This window comes from Protopterus annectens, chromosome 17.part0 (genome assembly GCF_019279795.1).
Source record: "Protopterus annectens isolate FY-2018-M chromosome 17.part0, PAN1.0, whole genome shotgun sequence".
Lineage (NCBI taxonomy): Eukaryota > Metazoa > Chordata > Ceratodontiformes > Protopteridae > Protopterus > Protopterus annectens.
Window position 1 is genome coordinate 424095957 of NC_056751.1, and position 24099 is coordinate 424120055.

Here is a 24099-nt window from a genome sequence, read left to right on the forward strand (position 1 = left end):
CAATTTCATAACCTCTGTCTTAAGTAAAAATGCCAGTCACTTGTACCTATTGTTAATTTGTAACGATGTGCTATGTTTTGAGGTGGCCCGTAGAGGCATTAATTATTCGTGTAGTGGCCCTCCCCACAAAAAGGTTGTGCACCAATGAGCTAAAGGTATTGCTATACAAATATTTAACAAGAAATGGATCAAAGAATCATCAGAACACTCATTAGCCAGCTCCAGTGGAAAAAAAGAGTACAAGAAAATAAAGTATAAAATCCAAGACTGTGATGAATAAAAAGTCGGAGCTGCAAAGGAATGGAATTTATCAACATCAGAAATGTATTCACCTGATAATAAAAAACAAATTAAGAAACAAAAAGAAGTCAAAGAAATGATGGCCATTGAAGTATGGGAGTCTTTTGCAGGGCTAGGAAAAGCTGCAAGTCTCTGAACTAATGTTTGACAAAATGATCAGTGGACAAATAATATTCAAAACACCCAAACCAAGCAGCCCCCCCTCATTGCTCAAAGGGGAACATTAAACTCTGTTGTAAAACTGTTAAACAAGCAACTAACCACAATAAAGGAAAAACTGACCCTTTTAAATGAAGCAGTCCAAGAAGTGGATATTACATCAAAGGAAATAACCTAACAGTAGAAGAAGCAGACAAAAATTTCAGAAGTGGAAGATAAGTTAACAAGCAAAAGTTTAAAATTTTACAGGCATCTGTGTTGACTTTACAAAAAAGCATATTACAGACCTGGAAGTGAGACCTAGGTGTAGCATCATGTTAATCAGATGCACCCCCCAAAGTATAATATTAGACAAAATGACTGAAGTGATGCATGGAGCCCCAGCTGCAGCATCCGTCTCCATCCCATTGGCTGAAATGTATACAGCCAACAGCTCCTATCCTGTCCTTTGGAATGCTACAACAAAAGGTTATCTATCACATCTGGTATAGGTTCATTTAATGAACCAGGACGAAATCAGCCATATCATCAACAACTTTGTTTGAACAGCTACAGCGTCAGTAAATTGCCAGATCCTCCAGTTAAAATAAGGAGAGGACATTGACTGATGTCCACGCTCATACAAGAACTAAACAACCATGCCATCTGTTTCAGGATAAGTTACTTGCAAACACTGTCATTTACTTGGCAAGGAATCCTACATGTGGTCAAAGGCCATATCTGGGCTTTCGAGCTGGGACAGTTTTTGTTCAAGGATTGTCGTGACTGAAATGGGAGAAAACTGGAAAATAAGATCTTAATTAGAAAAAAAATTGGTCAGATCATAACCAGTGTTGAATGAAACAATTCTCAACCTGATTTTTCTTTAAATTATGTTGCTCCATACACATTCCCATGACTACTTCCTACATATTGTTGTAATGTGGCGGTGTGGTAATTATTACAGTGGCATGGATATGAGCGCGCTGTAACAAAGAAAGAAACAGAAGAGTATTGACAGAGGAATAAAAGTTGATAAACTTGGTTATCCTAGATAATTTTGAATTCGGTCTGGTGGAGCCATACAATGATGCAGTGGGAGGAGGCAGAAGTCAGTGAATGTCAAAAACCTTGACAATATAACACTTGAGGCACCTGGAAGGCAGGCATTAGAGCACTGGTAGTGAAATGCCAGTCAGATAAAATCTTACTGGCTGAGAGTTAGTCGAGAAGTAGAGCTACGTTTTATTGTACAAAACAGTCTTCTTTTTTCAGATTACCTCACAGTGTGGGGGGCCTATAAGTCATTCAGTTTGTAAATGATCTTACTAATCCATTTTAGCACACAAGGGTGCTAACGAGCAGGAGGTTATATACTTTTGCAGTGTTCACATCCGAGATGGGCCTGAGTGACCTTGTTTTTGATCAGAAGATGAGGTACACTACACAAGACATAGAGAAACACCTGAACACACAAAGCAATGTGTTCCAAAATTGAATATTTATGTAAAAGGCAGAAGGTAAAGAGTAGTGAGATCTGTAGTGGACGCCTGCTGACGAAGAGCTATACAATTTTAGTGTGGTGCTCCTGCTTTTTGTGATGAATATAACACAAGTGAAAGATATATCTACCGTGCTTAACTGTAAGAAAGTCTGCAGTCAGGCCACACCATTATAGTCAGAACAATGTGCACTGAAGGGCATTCTGTGGGCCAAAAGGCAGTTCTTAAAGAGCTAAATTAGTATGGGAGGATCTCATTTGTAATGCAGGCGATCAGTAATAAGTCTGAAATGTGGACTAAACGAGCTTCAGATATTTTGTTGTTGACTTGCTAAATGGATTTTTGATTGGATTTGCACCAACTGGAAGGTTATAAATTATGTTAAAACATTCAAGAAAGACTATTCTACTTCAGTTAAATTACTAATACATGTTTACATTTCATAAATAAAGTATGTGAAGGAAATGGTTCTTGCAGTGTCAGTACTAGCATGAAGCCATCTGCAGTGCTATTACAGCATGCATGATTTATCCAGCTGACAGAAAATCATAAAGCAGGGAGAGATTATATTGCACTTCTAGGTTCTCTTCAAAAGTATCTATCCTCATTAATTTTCTTCCCCCACAAATAAGCATATGAACTTTTTCCTACCAAGGATGATTGTAATCATAGTAAAGTATATAATGTGACAGATGAGTTAGAGAAAAAGGCACATTACAGTACAGTTGTGTTTCTGGTTAGTATGCAGGGCAGCCACCATCGTACTAGTGTAATGTAAACTCATTCGGCATCTGTGTTTGTTTCAGTTTTGTGTTAGGCAGTTTGCATCTTGGTAAAAACATGTGATGGTTATAGTCTGCTATAAAAAAGAGAGATGAAAATGCTTGCCCCTGAGGCATGAAACTGAAGGATATCTTTCTTGCAATATCTGACACAGTTTTGATGTGTGTGTGGAAAATTATAAAGATAAGATTGAAAAGCAGATTTCAAAAAAACAAGTTATAAACAAATCGTGTTTCCAGTACTGTACAATAAAAACAATAACATGTATGTAGCTTTTAGATGCTTTTTGTGGGTTTATTAATAGATTAATAAAGATATTTGTGTTGCAATATGTGATAATATTGCTACCTTGATGTGTTACATGTCGTTAGTCGACACCTTGGATGATATAACAATCACATCTTTTGTACAAAGGGTGATGCAAAATACTTGAGTAAGGAAGTACAAACCATGACAAAAATCGGGTAAGACAAAATAGGGCATGTTTAATTCCATTCATTTAGGAACCCCAGTAAGCTAACAAGAGAAATACACACATAGATGGAATTCTAAAGTAATGTATGCCAAGGACAGGGATAGGGCATACCTTTCAGTTATTCAGAATTTCACAGAACATCAAGGTTTTCTCTGATATTTTTGGTCTGTTCCTCATAAAATTTGTGTTTTTGGCATATCATTGAAGACTGAAGTCATTAAATAATGACTGACATTTGTTTCAGATTTCATATCCATCAGAAAATGCATGCTAATACAAACCCTGTTACTGTACTGACTTTATTAGTTTATTATTTTTGACTTTGCCTAGAATTCTTGTGCTAAGTCGTTCAGAGGTATGGGATAAGGGCTACTTTAGTTAAGTTTATTATAGCAACATTTTGTACATCAGTTTTAGGAGTTGTAAATAGTTTTGTAAATGGGAGGGATTTGTACTTAAGTTGCTAATAGCAGGGTAGATTATAAGGTTCACGTGAAAGAAAACAAAAGCTGGATAAACGCCTGGTATACACCTCAAGTGAAAAAAATGAAAAGACCAATGGTTAGACCACAGCTGAAGATAAAAATGGAATAATCCACGTCAGGAAATAAATCACTTGCAGCTTCACAGTAGTGCCCTTTATAAAACCAAAAGTTGTAACTGAGATGCAGTAGTCAAGGTAGGAAATGGTTCACTTGCAGTTTCACACCACTTTATTAAACAAGAGTAAGCGCTTTCGCGATCTAAGTCAGCTGATCGCTTCTTCAGACTCATAAAAACAGTTAAAACATTGGTATTTAAAATATGGTTCAACCAATGAAAACACATATATAACTATGACATAGACTAATTAAAATTGCATACATCAGTACATTAATTTGCCTTATATTCTGCATAAGATGAAATAAAATATACATATAACAGACACATTTTATGTAATAATCCATATTACTTAATGTTTTAGTGGTCTGGATTTTAAAAAGGTTTCAAGGAAACAGCATTGTTCAATCCAGGAGACCTATCTGCCTGAAGTAGTAAAATCCATCTTTGTTCTGCTTCCTCTACCTTATTCCTTATATCACCTCCCCTCTTACTTTTATTTATTATTTCTAAAACCATGAAATTAAAAATATGTTTCCTATCTTCTTCTTCCACATGTTTTGCTAAAGCACTTGTGTCTTTTTTATTTCTTATATCTCTAAGGTGTTCAAGGATACATTCCTTTAGACACCTATTGGTTTTGCCTATATAAAAGGCATGACAGACAGTGCAGAAGCTGAAATAAACCAAATTTTGTGTTCTGCAGTCAGCATAAAAATCTATATCAATTATAAATCCTAGTGTAGGATGTTTATATGTAGATTTATTATATAAATAGTCACATGCTGTACAATTTCTGCAAGGGAAAGTCCCCTGCCTATCAGATAGGATCATTCTTTTATTGTTTCTGGATTTATAACAGAGTTGCCTTTTTAAGGACCTCTTATTTCTAAAAAAAAGCTGGGTCTATCTTATAACAATTCTCTCAAGTCAGGATCCGACAATAAAATATTCCAATTCTTCTCAAAAATATTACAGAATCTTCTGATGTCACTTGAATAAGTTATAGGGAATCTAACTTTAAAATCATGACCTTCCTTGATTTTAACATCTTCTATAGTATTTGAGAAGAGCGGTTTACATCTCCCATCCCTATTTTCAATGGTATATTTAGAGCTTTCATTTATGTCTTTCTTACTATAACCTCTGTTTAAGAAGTCTTTCTCTAATATAGTCTTTGTCTTCACAAAGCCTTCATCTGTATTATGTAAGCGGCTTATTCTCATATATTGTCCTTTCACTACATTTTTGTGTACAAATGTTGGATGCATACTAGTCTTATTTAAGATACTATTTCTCCATGTAGATTTTCTATACATCCCTGTTGTAAGTTCATCTAATGCTGTCTTCTTAACCAAAACATCTAGGAACTCAATAGAGTCCCTGGAATGTTGACTAGTGAATCTAAAAAATTCAGTGGTGCTATGTAAGTAGTCCACCATCTCTTGCAACTCTTCACTAGTACCATCCCATAACAGGAAGACGTCATCTACAAAACGTATATACCATACAATTTTGCCAGCATATTTATTGCTAGCACTTAATACATGATCTTTTTCCCATGCAGCCAATGCTAAGTTGGCATAGCTGTTAGCACAAGCCGTGCCCATTGCTACACCAACTTTCTGTAGATAAAACTTGTCATTGAATATAAAGACAGTATTTTCTAGGACAATATCAAGCAACTCACATATCAAATTAATCTTAGTGCTTTGAAAAACTTGTTTCAAGGGCAGAATATCACGTATTTTCTCAATACCCCATTTATTCGGTATCACTGTGAACAGTGAAGTGACATCCATTGTCACAAACATATAATTTCTATTAATATTCCTGGTCTTATTATATAACAGTCGCAGAAATGCCTTTGTATCCCTTAGTATAGTCTCACATGATTTTAGGACTATTTGTAAATTTTGTTCAATATAAATTGAGATGGCTTCTGTGGCCCATCCTTTACTGGATACAGTAGGTCTCATAGGGGGCTGTGTGATGTCTTTGTGAATTTTAGGTAGACCATAAATAATGGGTATAGTTGGATGTTCTATCTGAAAGTAGTCAAACAATTCCTCTGATACATAATTAGTAATCAATAAGTCAAAAATATATATACAGATATCCTGTCAATTATACCTTGTACTTGTCTCTCATTTAGTTCAACATAAGTATCTGTATCATTCAAAAGTTCCATCATTTTCTTGTAATAAAAAACTTATTCATTACTACTACACTGCCCCCCTTGTCAGAAGGTTCTGTAATATTTTTGTGAAGAATTGGAATGTTTTATTGTTGTTTCCTGACTTGAGAGAATTGTTAGAAGATAGACCCAGCTTTTCTTTTAGAAATAAGAGGTCCTTAAAAAGGCAACTCTGTTATAAATCCAGAAACAATGAAATAATGATCCTATCTGATAGGCAGGGGACTTTTCCTTGCAGAAATTGTACAGAATGTGACTATTTATATAATAAATCTACATATAAACATCCTACACTAGGATTTATAATTGATATAGATTTTTATGCTGACTGCAGAACACAAAATTTGGTTTATTTCAGCTTCTGCACTGTCTGTCATGCCTTTTATATAGGCAAAACCAATAGGTGTCTAAAGGAACATATCCTTGAACACCTTAGAGATATAAGAAATAAAAAAGGCACAAGTGCTTTAGCAAAACATGTGGAAGAAGAATATAGGAAACATATTTTTAATTTCATGGTTTTAGAAATAATAAATAAAAGTAAGAGGGGAGGTGATATAAGGAATAAGGTAGAGGAAGCAGAACAAAGATGGATTTTACTACTTCAGGCAGATAGGTCTCTTGGATTGAACAATGCTGTTTCCTTGAAACCTTTTTTAAAATCCAGACCACTAAAACATTAATTAATATGGATTATTACATAAAATGTGTCTGTTATATGTATATTTTATTTCATCTTATCCAGGATATAAGGCAAATTAATGTACTAATGTATGCAATTTTAATTAGTCTATGTCATAGTTCTATATGTGTTTTCATTGGTTGAACCATATTTAAAATACCAATGTTTTAACTGTTTTTATGAGTCTGAAGAAGTGATCAGCTGACTTAGATCGCGAAAGCGCTTACTCTTGTTTAATAAAGTGGTGTGAAACTGCAAGTGAACTGTTTCCTACCTTGACTACTGCATCTCAGTTACAACTTTTGGTTTTATAAAGGGCACTACTGTGAAGCTGCAAGTGATTTATTTCCTGACGTGGATTATTCCATTTTTATCTTCAGCTGTGGTCTAACCATTGGTCTTTTCAATATTTTTTTTTTTAGATTATAAGGTTACTTAGAAATGTTAAGTTTAGGAGTTATAAGCAAGTCCCATCAGACTCTGTAAATTGTTAACTTATTTGTTACTACAGGACAAGTAGAGTTAAGATTAAGTCCAGGTTAACTGTGATGGCACAAACAATAGTAGAGAGCAATAGAGCAATACCGTATTCGCAGCTAGACAAGCAGTGCTTTTTATGATGGCACACCAGGTTGGACTTCAGTTCAGAAATGAGTGTTACTTGGTACTATGTATAGAAGGCAGCACTTGAAATGCTAGGTGACTTTAGGGTCAACAGTAAAAGGAAGCTCTTCTGATGCCTACTATACAAGGAAAAGTCCAGCATAGCAGACATTCAGGAGACAGACTTGAGGCTGGAAAAGTTGAAGACTTACAAAAACAGATTAGTTATATGATGGCAGCAGGAAACTAATAACTTGTTTGGAATAGCTAAATAATAAGAAATTCACAAGGTTTCTGTGTATTCAGATGAATGTATGATGAGGAAGGGATCTGTGCAGTGGTAGAATGCACCATACCACAAAACAACACTCTACTAAATAACCTTTATATATACTTTTTACAATGACCAAGAGATATTCCTACATAAATTATTTGGCATTTAGATATACTGGATTACCGCAGTATAATTCTATCTGGTAACGGATGTCATGGATCCAAAATTTGTAGACTAAACACAAAATCACCCAAACAACAAGCAAATGCATGTATATTAAGAAAGCTGACACAGACATACAAAGTTTGTGATCTCTATACCAAATATCCACATGGCAGCAACTGGGCTATCTTTTGGCAGCCCATAAATCTTGGTCAAGAGTTGACTTTCGTTGTATATAAAGTCAGGCTATTAAGGGAGTAAAGCTAGTTTTGATGAATCAAAGAACAACCTCAGATCACTGAGCAATAGCAGTTCAACAAAATCAAGCTAATATTCATTGCCACAGCTCGCATTGAAAGATAAACAAGACCTTATTAAATTACCCAAAAGCCTGTGAGGTAATCATAAAATATCTCAAACAGTTTTCTCAACATGAGAGGGTCATATCATAGATAATATTAGGTGGGAAAATTTCACCAGTACTTCAAAAAGGTTTTAAAAAAATTGAGTCAATTGTGCACAGGCCTTGATGTTCCTAACATTTTTCTTGGATTTTCCTGGCAATAAAGATCTGGTCTGCTGTCCCACAGGATTGACTAAATCAACAAAGGGATTTTGAGAGACTGTCTTAACAATTTAGAATATGTGTATTTCCCTACAGTGAAGGTAAGTCAGTGACTTGTCTCCCTTTCTGAAGACTGGTAACAGTACTGGCATCCCCCAGATCTGCAGAATGAAGTGATGTAACTTCAGTACCAGTTTCTCAGTTCCAACTTTACAGACTTCATTTGGCATGTCATTCAGTCTTGCAGCTTTTTTGTTGGCATATCTTATTTCTTTATTTGTAGGAGGATGAACAAGAGATTTTCATAAGGAACATTGACAGAGAAATCTGATAGTGATACTTATGATGGATGACCCACTTTAGAAGTGTCTCAAAGTGCTCTTCCAGTCTAGCTTGAATGGTTTCATTTTCCTTCACGAGTGTCGAGCCTTCTTGAAATGCAAGGAAAGTAGGACCATGATAGTATAGACCATAAAACTCCTTGTAATATGGAAAAAGTGCAGATGCCTATCACTATAGTGTCAAATGGCCAGAAAGAAAAAAATATTGTCATCATAATGGAACTTGTAAAAAGTTATCTTCAAGATTTCAAGCCTTATTGAGACAAGATGATCAGATGGTCAGTTTAGAGAAGGTGGAGGGTTATTTATTTATTTATTTTTTAAAAGTAGGCCTTGTAATAGCACACCTTACACTTAATGCTGATGAAGATGCAATGGAACAGTTCTACACCAACCTTGGTGAAATCAGCATCAGTACCCCAAACATAAAATACTTCAATACTAGAAATTGATATGATTCAGACTCCTGGACTGACACCATGGTTGAAGAAGAGGCTGGAAGAAAAACTTCATATTTTGTTCTGTTTTTGAATATGTGTGTGGAGCGTTGTCTGGTTATCAGAAAGTTATCTTTTGAAAACAACCTCAGTCTAAGCACTGGCATTTCTTTGATCATTTCACTGTAAGAGTTTGTGTCTGAAAATAAGTCAGCATTACAAGGGGTATATGAGGAGTTAATGGCTGCTGCAATAACCATCTCCTCAGCTAGTCTTTCATGAATATTCAGATTGCTTGGTCTCCCCTTGGAGATCCACTGAATCAAATGAACTTTCAACAATGCCTCCAAGCAGTGTCTACCAACCCAACAGCTGTTGACAGTGCTGAGATATACAGGAAATAATTTCAAAACTAACATTCAATGAGCATTTACTGAATCCATTCACCACACCCCATCCTGTATCAACAGGATTGGTTTGTAAAAGTTATTACTGACATACTCAGCTAAATGTGAAAATATCATTGTGCATAACAAGATGACACCTCATGCCAGCAAAACGAAGAATTATACAAGCGGCTGAAGGCTAAAAACTGAAAATTAAGTCCCACAACATCAAAAATGATTGATGATAAGTCAAGGATAAGATTTGCATCATCAAGTAATCTGCACAAAAATATATTTGTCTTCTTTCATTTGGATTTGCCCCCATTACCTGTGTATAATAACACAGGAAAACATATCTTGTTGGTTTCATTCCATGGGGATAACAAATTAGCCAGACACATTCCTCTCACAGTAGGGCCCTCTTACTCAGTATTACATTAGTCCATCATGGAACAACTTGATCAAGACCATTTGGTCAGGACTAGTCACACAAATAGAACTTTCTGAAGACTGGTCTTTTAAAACTTACTTTAATGTTTATCAGTTTCAGATTTATGCTATGTCAAAAACCTTTATAAAGTTTCTAATGGTTAGCTGAACCTAAATGCTTTTCGAAGAGTTGGTCATCAATAGACTGAATATTGCCCTAATGTTTTACTGCTGCTTTTTTTCAAATGCTTGGGTGAGAACACTGAAGTTATACACTTGAATATCTACACAAAAGCCAGAAAATGTATCCTGTAAAATACATTTGGGTAGACTGGTCATTTCTACTTTGACTATATACACAGTCAGTTACTATGTTTACCAAATAGTACACAAGAAATCCATAGTGGCTCTGAGCTTGGAAAAGGCCTTTTCAGATGAGACACTGTGGGTATCCAAAGCAAATTTACTGAATCTGACCAATAGTGCTAATCGTACACATTATTGTGTCTGCCCTACCACATTCATCAAGCTTATGAGAATCTGGCTTGGTCAGGTGACTTGGCTACAGTGGTTCAGAAAAAAAATCGAAATCCAGACAGGGTAAAACCAGAGAGTTTTAATGTCCCAGCTTTGTTTTCCATCTTTGCTTCAGTCATTATAAGCTATACCAAAGGATGCATATCTATTGGAATGACAAATTATACAGAAAGGATGTTGAACTTTTCATGCCTGGATGTCTGTATCTGAAGACAAATTTTCCAAAGCATGTTATTAAACTGCAGTACTCATTTTACTGTACAGTTCTTGCACATGCCAAAACTGATCTACAGGCAGTACTGGATGCAGTTCTAAAAACTTACTGTAATCTGGGATTCTCATTTCACCTCCAAAAAAAACAAGTGCTTTATCATGTTTCTCATGTGTGTGCTAGTGATTCTGCTCAAAATGTCACTGAGGGACAGACTTTGAAAACAGTCAGACATTTCTCTTCGCTAACTGTCCAACCTTCCTTACATCAAACATGTTGGGACTCAATAAAATTTCCATTATTTTAGTGCTTTCTCTGGGGAACTGCTTTGGCAAATCCTGAGTATGAACTGTGGAAGGAGGTGAACATTACGTTATACAGTTCTAATGGGAATGATGTGAAACCTGAGTAACTTACCAACATCTTGTGAACAGCCTGGAGAACTATCTCCAAAGATGCTGCACTAACAGCTGTCTTCCGATTGAGATCAGTGTTACCATTACTGAAGCAATGTTCCTCAAGCATTACCTGTACTAGACGGCATGGTATGTTTAGGTACTTGATCATCTAGTCACAAAAAAATCTGTAGTCTCAGTTCAGTCACATGCAGAAATCTGTATATGCAGTGGCCAGAGGAGGAATTGCAAGGATGCACAGAAGATGTATCCTAGGAAAGTTGATATTAATATCACAAGATGGGAATTAGGGGGCATCAACTAATCATACTGACATAGCAAATTCCATCAAGCTGTGGCTTCCTTAGATGGAAAACACATTGCTTTTGAAACTGGAAAAAGAGAATCAGAGTGCAGGAAGGAAGAGAGGCAGAAGAAAAAAAAATAAGAAAGTCCTGTTAGAAGAACACTTGTTCTCATAGAGTTTTATAGATGTTGTAGCTGGATTTGTGGGTTTGTGGGTTCAGGACTTTATTAATGAATCATCTTAGAATCCATTAGTGAATTAGTGGGAGAACGCTTTCTTGAGCAAAGGGCTTACTGTCACTGGCTAGAATAAATATATAAGCTGGGAGATCTGGGAGATCATAGTTTAAAAGTGTCTCAAAGTGATCTGCCAGTCTAGATTGAATGGCTTAATTTTCTGTTGGATCATCTAAAGGGAGGAAGTGGCGACTATGCTTTAATTATTTCGACTGAAGAGTAGGACTCAGGAGAGACTCCGGCTTCATTTCAGCTGAAAGGTTTAATTGACTTATTCATGTTGGCTTTTGTTTTGTAGCTATAACTCTGTGACTAATGTTCAAAGAAAGTAATTGGTGTCAGTTTTTTAGTATTGATTTCCCTAGAGTGAAGATGGAGTTCAGCTGATCTGCTGGTGTATGGATACAGCATGTGGGCATGCAGCTGATAACCAGAGTTTGATATGTAGACCTTACACTGACATCTTAAGTTGGGCTGGGGTGTGGTAGAACTGAGCACTTGGAGACCATCTTTGCCATTCTATGGGGCTGTAATATGTAGCTTCAATTGAAGGGCTTGAAGCAGGCCTAGCAGTATTACATCATAGAAGGAACACTCATGCATCCCTTCAGAATTATATTACATTACAGTAGTATTGTAGCTGTCAGTCATTGACCCTGGTCCGTCACACTGTATGAATGAGAACTAGGAGATGATAGGGACCTGCAGGTAGAACCTCTCATATCACTGTAAATTATCTTACAGACTTTCCAGTGCTGTGATGAGGAACAGGGTCACCAACAATATAGTACAGGACAAGAATATAGACACTGGGACTGGTACACAAATTGCTGTCTCCTTGATAGGGAGAATAAAAGATTAATGAAGAAAGATGACTAGAAATGGGAGAGGGTTTCCTGGAGCAAGTACCAAGTTTGACCATAGACAGAAGTATGAGCTTGTACAACTGTTTTCTCTATTATTTTCCATCAAACCTAGTGGAATGCTCTATAATGTATTATCAGTTAAAAGAATTATTGGTTTAGGATGATACTGGTGCTAAAATCAATGGGGGAAATGAAGAGGACTGCAAGGAACTTTATGCAGAAAATGTCCCATGATCTTACGGTAGTTGTGTTTGTCTTAGCTGATCTGAGTTCCTGGAATGGCAGTGGTCTCAAAAAATGGGCCCTAGAAGGTAATATTCTGATGTTCCAATATCACAAGAATGGTCCTTAATTGAGGACCCATCACTAGGGGTTGTTTAATAAATGTAATGGTGCAGATATCTACGCAGATTGAAATGTAAGTCTGGAGATACTAAAAGGTAGTGGTCTAAGGTATAATCACAGGTGTTAAAAAAGTACCAGTGCTGTCTTGGCAGTGAAATATCATGATGGCTAAGGGGTTATGGTTTCTACCTCATAGCTCTTTTGGAGTTTACATATTTGCTATCTATCTACAATGTTTTCTTTGAATACTCTGCCCCCCCAAAATGCTATCTGATTGGCTACTGTAAACCTATGATCCATATATATATATATATATATATATATATATATATATATATATATATATATATATATATAGTGGGGCCTGTTTCATGGCTGAAAAGGATTTGTGAAGGATTATTTCACATACCAGGTTATGAAAGAATATGTAGATGAGTGCCATCACTGGCAGTCTATAATAGTGGATGACCCTTTTCTGATGCAGGAGACCACTTGAAGTTTTGGGGTACACAGATCTGCTTACAATTCTGGAAGATGGACTAACACTTATTTTGATATGAATAGTATGGACAATTAGGTCACAAACTTTCCTGGAGGGAGGCAGCACAAATTCAGACTGATGCTAAGAAGAAGACTAATGCTTCTGTCTTGTGCTTTTATTCAGTTTTAAATTATTCTGACAGAATGATGAATGAATGGAATGTAGATTGAAGGAAGGAAACAAACAGATTAAGAGACATTCGGAGACTGTCAGAGATAAAGGTGTACACGTCTACTGTGGCATCTCAGCTATTTAAACCAAAATTTAAAAATAGGGAGATTTAGATGTGTGTATCCTCAACTGTCTCATTTTCAAGCCTTACTAGCTTTGTTGCTATGGTTACAGTAGTAAAATATTGGCTTTCAGTAGATGCATTTAATCTTTGGTTGTCTAAAAGACAGAGTAGAAAGACATATTACAAAATAAACCAGCAGACGCCCTCAAATGGCAATTAACTAAAACAGATGTCACAATCAATCCAATTTTCCTATTTTTACAGGGTGTCAGATCAACATTAGTCCAGTTGAAATAGAAGGATTGTAAATAATTTCATATTCATTTTGCTTTTACAGATTGACAGGTATTACTCCACCTTAGTGAAGAGAACCTGCCTAGATAGTGCAGAACCATTCCTTAACATGAGATGACAACATTAGCTTTGCTGCTGCCCAAATAGACTAGCTAAATAAGTAGAAATGGTTTGCAATCCATGATAGCCAGTATAGCTTATTTTCTGTGTCTACTGGAGTAATTCATTTCATCCTTTAGTGGAACCTTATTCTTGCAGTGTTAGGGCCCACCATGGAGGAGGGAATCATGGCCATAGGTATTTAGTGCATTAAGCCTTTCTCTAGTAAAATAATTAATTGTGAAATGTAAAAAATTGTGAGGTTAAAAGGAAGACAATGACTCAGTCTGCTATACCAGAGGAGCCATTAAAAATGCAAGTTAGCCTCTCTATTAACATATTAACATAAAGCAATTAGGAGGAAACATTTAGTCTCTGTAGTCTGCCTGACTGTTGCAGCTCATCTAACATATCTGCCATGTCCTGTTCATTCCAGCCAAACAGGAGTAGCAAACTGATTTAAGAGTACCATTTATCTTTCCATTCAGCTACTCACTCCCGTAATTCGTTCCAGTTATCAAATACGTCTGTATAAAAATATTTTGGGATATTTAGGATAGCCTGTGTTTTCTTAATCTGTTTATTCATGCCCCCTCCTGTCTGACCCATCATTCCTCTGTATTCCAGTCCTCTTATACTCTTTTCAAGTGTAAAAATATTGCCTACTCATAATGTTTACTTGTCATTTGTACAGCTCTTGGTGGACCCAGATCTGTGACCTAAACTGATCAGTTTCCTGAAAGACTGAAATGGTCTGTATGTCTTTTACTCTATAATATATAACATAGGGTAGTATTAGAAAGGCATCAGTTATGAATAAGTTTCATGTCTACTACTCAGAGATACGGTGAATTTTTTTTTCTTATACGATGCATGGTAGTCTAAAAATATAATCAGCAAATAATTAAGCTCTGACTTTGCTCTCCCTTCCCAAGAACATCTGTAGCTGCACATGACATCTGTGGCATACGTCTGTTAAGTAAGGGTTTTAAATCACGGTATGTTAGCTGAACAACATTCACTTGATATGCATGTGACTATGGGCCAGATTCTAAAAGGCTTGCTCCCAGAGTAAGTCACTTACTCTAAGACTCGCTCTCGGAGAAAGTGAGTCTTTTGTAATCTGGATCATTGATGTAAGCCATTTACAGATAGGCCTTACACCAAAGCAGTTCACTTACACCAAAAGCAAGCCTTTCAGAATTAGAGCAAAATTACTCATGAGTAAATTATTTACATTTAGAGCAAATCTTCTGGAATTGGGCTCTGTATCTCAGGTTCCTATAAAACTATGTGTTCTGCTTTCCTGAATGGAATTATATATATATATATATATATATATATATATATATATATATATATATATATAAGAAAAGAAGGCAGAGAACAAAACAAACAAAAATAAATAAAAAAATAAAACAAAAATAGTGATGGAAAAAATAAGACACTCAAAGAAAAAGACTGCAGTTACTACATAGTGACTGTCATTATGTTAATAATTAGTAAGTTTTACTTTTCAGGTGATGTATGATGGTCCAAAAAAGTGTATAACCTGCAAAGTAATCATATTGTGACTTTCCTCACCCTTCCCACAAACCTTTGTGGTTGCCCATTTATACTTACTTACCTACAACTTTAATAATTATTACAGCTCGGTCTTCTCCTGCTGGGTTTGTCACCACAATTGTGTACTTCCCTTCATCTTCTCTCTCTGCTGTCTCTATCACAAATGAGCTTACGTCTTTTCTGTTATCCAGCCTCACACGCCCTTCAGTAGCTGTTACAGCCTGTTAATATGAAAAACAGATGCAGAACATTATTAAGTTTGGTGTGTCAGTGGTTAGGGGGATTAGTTCACTAAACTGGACTGACAGCTCATCTTGATTTATTATTAAATAAGTGGTACCACCAATCCTAGGAATAGGCTGCTGTAGTAATTTTTTGGATAAAATTGAATTTATATTGCATAAGATAAGAGATGCCAGAGATTAACAGACATATTGCTACAATCATTTTCTGACCTAGAAAAAAGAGGGTGCAGCTACTGTGTGAGAAGTAGTAGATGTAGATGTTGAGAAGTCAATGCCCACTGTTGGATGGAGATTGCTTTGCTGCTGTCACTTCCTGAGATGAGTGTGTAGCATGTCCTTTATCTTCAGCAGTGCACATGCTGTATCTGTACCACCTACTGTGGCATAGCACTAGATATCCTATTAATGTAACTGACACTCCTGGGTAAAAAAATCATACTGAGGCAGTCAGTCGAAGGGTACAAGCACAGCGCCTCAGCTACCTCTGTCTTCTGGGTTGACATTGAAGGCTGAGTATCTTAGCTGTTTGCTATGGGATCTGCATTACTTATCACTAAAGCACGTCCTGGTTCCTAACAGTAATGTGTGACTTGAAACAGAGTAAGAATGGCTTCATCTGAAGTATATGATTTACACAGGATTTTGTAACTTCAGGTATTCTTTGTCCAGGACTTTCTGAACGTATTGCTGCAGGCTTTGCCTAGTCTGGAGGAAAAGAGATGAAGGAAGAGCCTTTATTAAACTACAGGCTGATGAATGTTATAATGCAGATGTTTTCCTTAGTAAATGTAATTTCATTATTACTAATGGGTCTCCATTGCTACTTTAGTAAGTGGACAGTATCATAATACATAAATGCAACACAGTTAAAGTAGGCTCAGATGCAGTTAGCTAGCAGCAGCTGCCTTCGTACTGCTTAACCTCCAGAGGAAAGAATCAGGAATAAAGCTACTGAAAATAAAGGATATCTGGTAAAGAAACAAATACGTAAAGAAAAAAAAAAGGCCACCTAACTAGCATAAATCATGCATATTCATAGTGAAAGCAGTCAACATATAGAGACAAGTAGGACACAGTTAAGTTTTATTGTACTGTAACAACTTACATTTAAATTTACAACAGTATAAACATTTCACCTCATCCTTTCTCTCTCTCTCTCTCTCTATCTATATATATATATATATATATATATATGGATTCCATGCATTTGGTCGAATTACACTTAGTCGAAAATGATTCCAGGCATTTCACTTCACTGAAAGCTGACTTGACTGAAAGCTCACTTGGTCGAAGTTCATTTGGTCGAAAATGGAATATAACCCCTGCCCCACTGCAGTGTAACCCTGGAGTGAGAATATTAAATAAGAGGGGGTGTGGGGGACACAGCCCCCCCACATTGGTGGGCATGGGGGGCATAGCCCCCCGCATTATGCCAATAGTTTTTACTAAAGATATATATACATATATATATATATATATATATATATATATATATATATATATATATATATATATCAATGCATTTCTAATGGATATACCTTCTTATAATAGTGAATACATTAAAATTATGTGGGGGGCTATGCCCCCACACCCCCAAATGTAGGGGTCTGTGCCCCCCACACCCCCCTTATTTAATATTCTCAATCCAGAGTTGCACTGCAGTGGGGCAGTGGCTATATTCCATTTTCAACCAAATGAACTTCGACCAAGTAAGCTTTCAGTCAAGTGCAATGCCTAGTATAATTTTCGACTAAGTGTGATTCGACCAAATGTATGGAATCCACATATATATATATATATATATATATATATATATATATATATATATATATATATATATATATATATATATGTATATAAACTTTCAAGTAAAAATGCCATAGTAGCTAAATAACTATACTGACAAGATACTTTGCAGCCTCTCTACTACTTAATTATTGCTCAGAGGCATTTAAATAAAAATTCCACTCGGATCTACTTTAATGCAGACAAACGTTTATTGCTGCTTTGGTGGTTGACTTGTTATACCGGACGCTACTGAACAAATATGGTTGCACTTGTTGTCTTGCCAGGTTTGTAGCCACTTGATATGCATGCACATCTAAAATGCACAGTCACGCACACAGCCAGAATCAAGCAGTGCTACAATTTTGTGAAAACATGAAATAGACACACACACACACGCACACACGCACACACGCACACACGCACACACACACACACACACGCACACACGCACACACGCACACACACACACACACACACACACACACACACACACACACACACACACACACACACACACACACACACACACACACACACCAAGAATGTAACTAACATAGGATTAGTGAGAACATCGTCTTTTTCTCTTTCCTTCCTTTTGTCTCTCTTGCTTTTCAGTCAAAGTTGATAGGACTACAGATGCCTGTAAATGATATAATTGTTTTTCATACTTTTATGTAGCCTCAGCATTCATGGTAATATCACCTATCAGCACGGCTTTTGAGGATTATTATATATCTGTTCAAACCATTCTGAATGCATCATTTAATGCCTTCTATAATTAAACAGTGGTAACAGTTGGTAAGGGTTTTTCAGTCAGTTTTTCATTCATCATTTGATTTAGTGCTTTAGATTAAGCTTACTGTGGCACTGAGACACATTGGTTTGGGACTACCTGACCACTATTATGACCACAACAAAAAGTTACATAAATATAATAACAAAATGTATCATTTATCATAATTTTAACTGGCAAAACCAGATGAAACTTGACCAAAAATGTGACTGTCCCTGCATACAAAAGAATATACCTGGTATCCAGTATAAGGAATATCACATAAAACATTTTTTCACATATCCGTTTAAAACACAAACAGATATGCATGTCATTTCAAAGGATACATTTAATCAAGCAGTTGTTGTAGCAGCCCTGCTAGTTCCCACTGCTCACGACTGCATTCAGTAAACATTGGTAAAGAATATGTTCATAGGTGTATGAAATTACGCTCATCGTGGTTTTTGTGCACACCTCTGTCAAGTTCTCCAGCCTATCACCTCATTGTTTTCCATATCAGACTATGGAAATTCCACCCATATTGAAATCACATATAATGAGTGTACCACAACTCTAGACTGGGGGTGAGTGAGACACTAGAAGATTGAGATCACTGTTTCACAGTACTGCTAACATGCATCTGTAGTGACTTTTTGAACGACTGATGAAATACCCCTATAATTTAAGAGGGCTATGGTATATGCCTTTTCAACAAAATATGGTACTACCATCCTGATCACTACTGTTACTATACACACTGGTATACTCAAAGAAAATCAGGACAGTCGGCATAGTAGTACACTGTGAATAGCAACCCCTTTATAAGAAAAATATTTATTTATTTTTGGTAACTTGATAGTCTGGCTGGGTACTGCAAGACCCATTTTCAGTCCTGGCTCAAGGAGAAAAGCTACAACAAAGAGAAATAAAATGCAGTAAATTAAATTATATATACAATAGAATAAAAATTATAAGAGAAAAAATCATTAGTGGAAGAAGGAAACACTAAAAAATGAAAGATCATTCATCACTATATGTGAGAGTACATTCATTGTTATATATTGGAGAGATACTATATTCATTGTAAGATATAAAATAATTAGATTGAAACAAATTAGTCTTAAATCATAAAAATTGTGAATTGCTGATAAGGAAAAAAAGAACAAAATAATAAGCAGGCATAAAAAGATGCAGGGAGTATCGAAATTAGATTTAGAGTTGGAATAGTAGGGATTTGAGCATAGAGAAGGAGTAGCAGTAGATGCAGAAGCAATGAGAGAGATGAAAATAGAACAGGTGGAGTGAAAGCATACCTTAGTAGAAAAAAGATTTAGGTAGTGAGAGAAAGTTTATATGGAGCAATAGGAAAATATGTGAAAGTTTCATAATTATGAAATTAAAATATATTCCAGATAAATTTATGAGGGAAGAATGTACTTATTGATAGATAGTAGAAGAATGAAATTATAGGATGATGACCTTAACTGAGGAAGTGTCACATGATCCAAGTTAGGAATGAGATATTAAGTGTTTTAGTTAATCTTTGAAGCAGTGGGGGGAAATAATAAAATTCTAGAGGGAATGGAGTTCAAGATCTTTGAAACATAGAGGGAACCACCAAAGGAATTATGTTATTTTCTGAAAGGAATTAAGTTTGTGTCTGTAGAGCTGACAGAATTAAGGAAAAGAATGTTATGAGATTGTTTGAAACTCAGGTAGTTTAAGAGCTCAAGCCAGTTTAATTGTTTGAGTACTAAACAGCGGTGTGTGGAATTGGGCATCTTAACAGCGAATTTTGCAATTTTATTGTAACATCGTTCTAATTTTTGAGTTAGAGTCATGTTAATGATTATAAGGCTAGGTGAGGCTGAGGAATAAAGTAGACTTGAAAGGAAATAGATTAATGTAGTAGTTTTTTGAGAGTGTGTGCACTGAGAAAGTTAGAGACTGTTTAGAGAAGACCCAGATTTTAATGTTTTTTCTTTATTAGATTTTGAACAGGAGTGTTGAATTTGATTTGATCAACTATGGTGATTCCTAGTTTAGTTTTGTAGACTACTTCCAGAAAAATATTTTGAGAGGAGTAGATTGTGAAATTGAAATTACTATATGTGTTGGACTTGGGTAAAAAGAGCATTATTGTAGTTGTGGTAGGGTTTAGGAGTAGTTGAGAGTGTGCAACGCAGATTTTATAGAAGTAAAAGATTCCTGGGTAATAGTTTGAATTGAAGACTAGGAGGAAGCAGAGCAAATAAGACTAGAATCATCAGCATATCGGATGGCAATATGATGAGGCAAAAATAAGTTTGTTGATAAACGGGTTAAATAATAAAGGCCCAAGAACAGACCCTTGTAAGACACTGGTTAATAAAGGCAGATAAGTAGAGAAAGCTGACTGACATTTTACTGCTTCTGTATGGTTAGAATGACAGCTATTAAACAAGTTAAATGTTGAGGGAGGAGAAACCTAGACTGGAAAAAGTGTGTAGTAGTTCAGAATGACAGGCAGTGTCTTTCCTAAAGTCACCGTCAGAAAATAATCACCTGCTTAACTTTTCAAGCTGTTGTACTGTTTCTCTCTCAACACAGATTTTTCTCTCGAGTGGCACAAGTATGAAAGACTACCAGTGCCAAATGGCAATTACATATCAGTTAGAGGAGTGACTCTGTCAATCAAACTAGATATGGGTAGATCAGGAACAAAATCGGGCTTGGGTATATTTAAATTAGGAAGATGGAGGAGCTCTCTGATTTGCCAGTAAAACTGGGACATCATGCCCAAATTGTGGAGAGCAAATGCTGGTTGGTGAGTCATATCTGCTCTTAAAAAAACTGAATCCACCAGAAACACAGACTCTCCCAGGTTAATATGGTGCAATGTTATGATTTATTTTTAGCATTTTATTCTTACTGTAGTGCATTAGCTTGCTTAATAAACTTTCTTGGTTATTAAGTATACTGGCCTTGTGGCTTTATTTGTTTTGCTTCCTTTGTTCAAAAGAACTTACAGTGCAAAGTTGTTTCATCACAAACTGCACCAGAGACTTTCTTCCTTTTCCCTCTCAAACCATAGCTGGACTGTCTTTAATTTAATCTCAGCTACTGTCATGTGTACCCAGTTAGAGGAAGTAACTGTGATTCTGCTTGATATGACCTTCCCTGATTCTATGCAATAATCTGTGTTATATTGTTTTGAAGCTGAAGAATTTATTAGTACATATTCTGATATTCTGCACATATGAAGACAAAATTGTGTTTAAGCATAATCATTTGGATTTTATCCCTCTATGTATTTAAAATATACTACACAGAGAAACTAATCAGATTTCTACATTATTTTGATGATTGCTAAATTTTCTGAATTAAATTTGATGCACTAAAATCATAAGCATATTAAGATCATGTGAAATATTACTCTGATTCAGTATTTGTACAATAATTTATAAAAGCCCTTTGTTGGTACAAAAACCCAACGAAAATCAACAGAAACCAAAAACTGAAGGTACCAATGTGGATCAAATCATATATCCAATGCGAAAACAAATATAGTAGTCCAGTGTAGTAAAATCACACAAGTAAAGTTTAATGGTAAGCGCTTTCACAATACAACTAAGGATTGCTTCATCAGACAACTGAATAAAGTTACTGGTCAAATTTAAAAATGAGTCCTATTACAAACACACCAATCAAAATGCATTGTTCACAAAAAGTACCCTCCCCCCATATAACAAATCAATTAATCTTTACTCATAAAATATGCCTAACCAAATAATAAAAAATATAAAAAATATATATATATATACAAGTAACATATTACTTATATAAAGCACAAAATATACATTATATAAAAGAAACATAGTGCAATGTGAGCATGTGTAAAAAGTGCATTCAAGGGCATTACTTAAGGGGGCGAGTTTTGAGTATCGGTTTCAAGGGCACAGAGTCATTAAGACCCAGTCCCCTATGAGCTCCCAGTCTCAATATTCATTCTATCTCGGTGCATTCCTTCCTATTAACAAAGTCCCCTTGCCTAACGTCTAACCTTTGCATGTGCAAAACTTGAAAAACAAAGGTATGCTCATCCCCCTTGGCCACAGTGTGTTTGGCCAAGGCACTATAATCCAATCTTTTTCTGGTACAGTATACATGGTCATGTATACATTCCCTAAGCCTCCTATTGGTCTTACCTACATAATAACTAAAGCAGACCACACAATGGGCTAAATATACCACATTGGAGGTGTTACAGTCCGTTCGTACCCTCAGTTCCCAAAGATATCCTGTTTCTGAGTGCCTAAAAAATCTAGACTGATCTATGAAAAGACACTGAGCACAAGACCCACATTTGTGTGTTCCAAATGGATCAATCAGCAGGGTGGCCTGGTCTCTAGGATAGCAGAGTTGTTGTTTAAGGCTTTTCATGTTTTTAAAAGCAAACTTTGGTCTATTTCCCACTAACTTCCTTGTCTTATCATCCACTAATAGAATATGCCAGTTTTTCTCTATTAAACTTTTATACTGTGCAAAATTGGCAGCATAAGGTATATCCATGGGCCCCAAACCCGCCCCAGCAGGATCACTAGCTGTATGATCAACGGCCAATGGTGAAGGGGAAAAATAAGGTTTGGCTCTCCATTTCCTCTCCTGTTGAACCTTGAGGCACGCTCTATCTATATCTTGTTCGTTGTATCCTCTCTTCTGGAAACTTTCTTTTAAGCTGTTCAGCTCCGTAGTATAATCCATCTCCTCACAGCATAGACGGGACAACCTCATTGCCTGTCACTCAATAATATTTGAAAAGACATGAGGTGCATGCATGCTCTTATGATGCAAATAAGCAGGACTATAACATGGCTTCCTGTGTAACTTTGTGCTCCATTGATTGTTGCACTTGAACACAGTCACATCTAGGTAGTCGATACTACTGGTAGAATAGTTGATAGTAAATTTCAGAAAGCTTTCTGTAGTGTTAATATGGTTATAAAACATGTTCAGACTTTGCTCGGCACCTTGCCAACCAATAAAGAGATCATCCACAAACCGTCTATAAAATCCGATATATGGATTGTCTACCAAATGTTCTTGTTCCCACTCCACCATTACCAGATTAGCGTAAGTGTTGGTGCAGCTGGTGCCCATGGCTACCCCTGCTTTCTGCCAATAGCAGGTATCCTCAAACAAGAAAAGGTTATGTTCTAAAACCAACTCAAGAAGTAAACATAAAAAAATCTATCTTCTCCATTGTAAACTTTCCTTGTTTAATCAAAAGGGATTTAACCCTAGCTATCCCCTGGTCATTGGGTATACTAGTAAAAAGGGAGACCACATCAAGTGTTGCTAACATTTTTAACTCAACAGGTTTCAATTCTTGAATAACTTTATATAAATCCCTAAGAAAATGCCCAGTGTCCTTTAATACTTGTGGAAAGTCAAGCAAAGCTCTCCTCAATTCATGTTCCAGATAAATGGAAATTGGCTCAGTTAACCACCCAGCACCAGCTACAATTGGTCTAAATTTAGGTTTCTGAGGGTCTTTATGTATTTTAGGTAGGCCATGTAAACGGGGAATCAAGGGTTTTTCCACCCACAAATATTGAAATAAAGTGTCTATTAACCCCATATTCTTACTTTACAATAAAGTGTTAAAAATTTCCCTGGACATACTATTTTTTCTAAGTCTACCTTTTCATATGTATTATCATCATTTAACATTTCACGCATCCTGAACAAGTAATACTCTGAATTCAAAATCACCACAGGCCCTCCCTTATCGGCAGGACGAATAACT

The 24099-nt window shown here is 36.0% G+C and overlaps 1 protein-coding gene across 1 annotated transcript in view; it reads right to left on the reverse strand.

Annotated features, from left to right (window-relative positions):
• MYBPC2 (myosin binding protein C2) overlaps positions 1-24099 on the reverse strand; it is a 591519-nt gene that overhangs the window by 160536 nt on the left and 406884 nt on the right. Inside the window, exon 18 of the mRNA XM_044059467.1 lies at positions 15568-15727. Within this exon, the coding sequence (XP_043915402.1) occupies positions 15568-15727 (160 nt within the window). The remainder of the gene's footprint in view (positions 1-15567; positions 15728-24099) is intronic.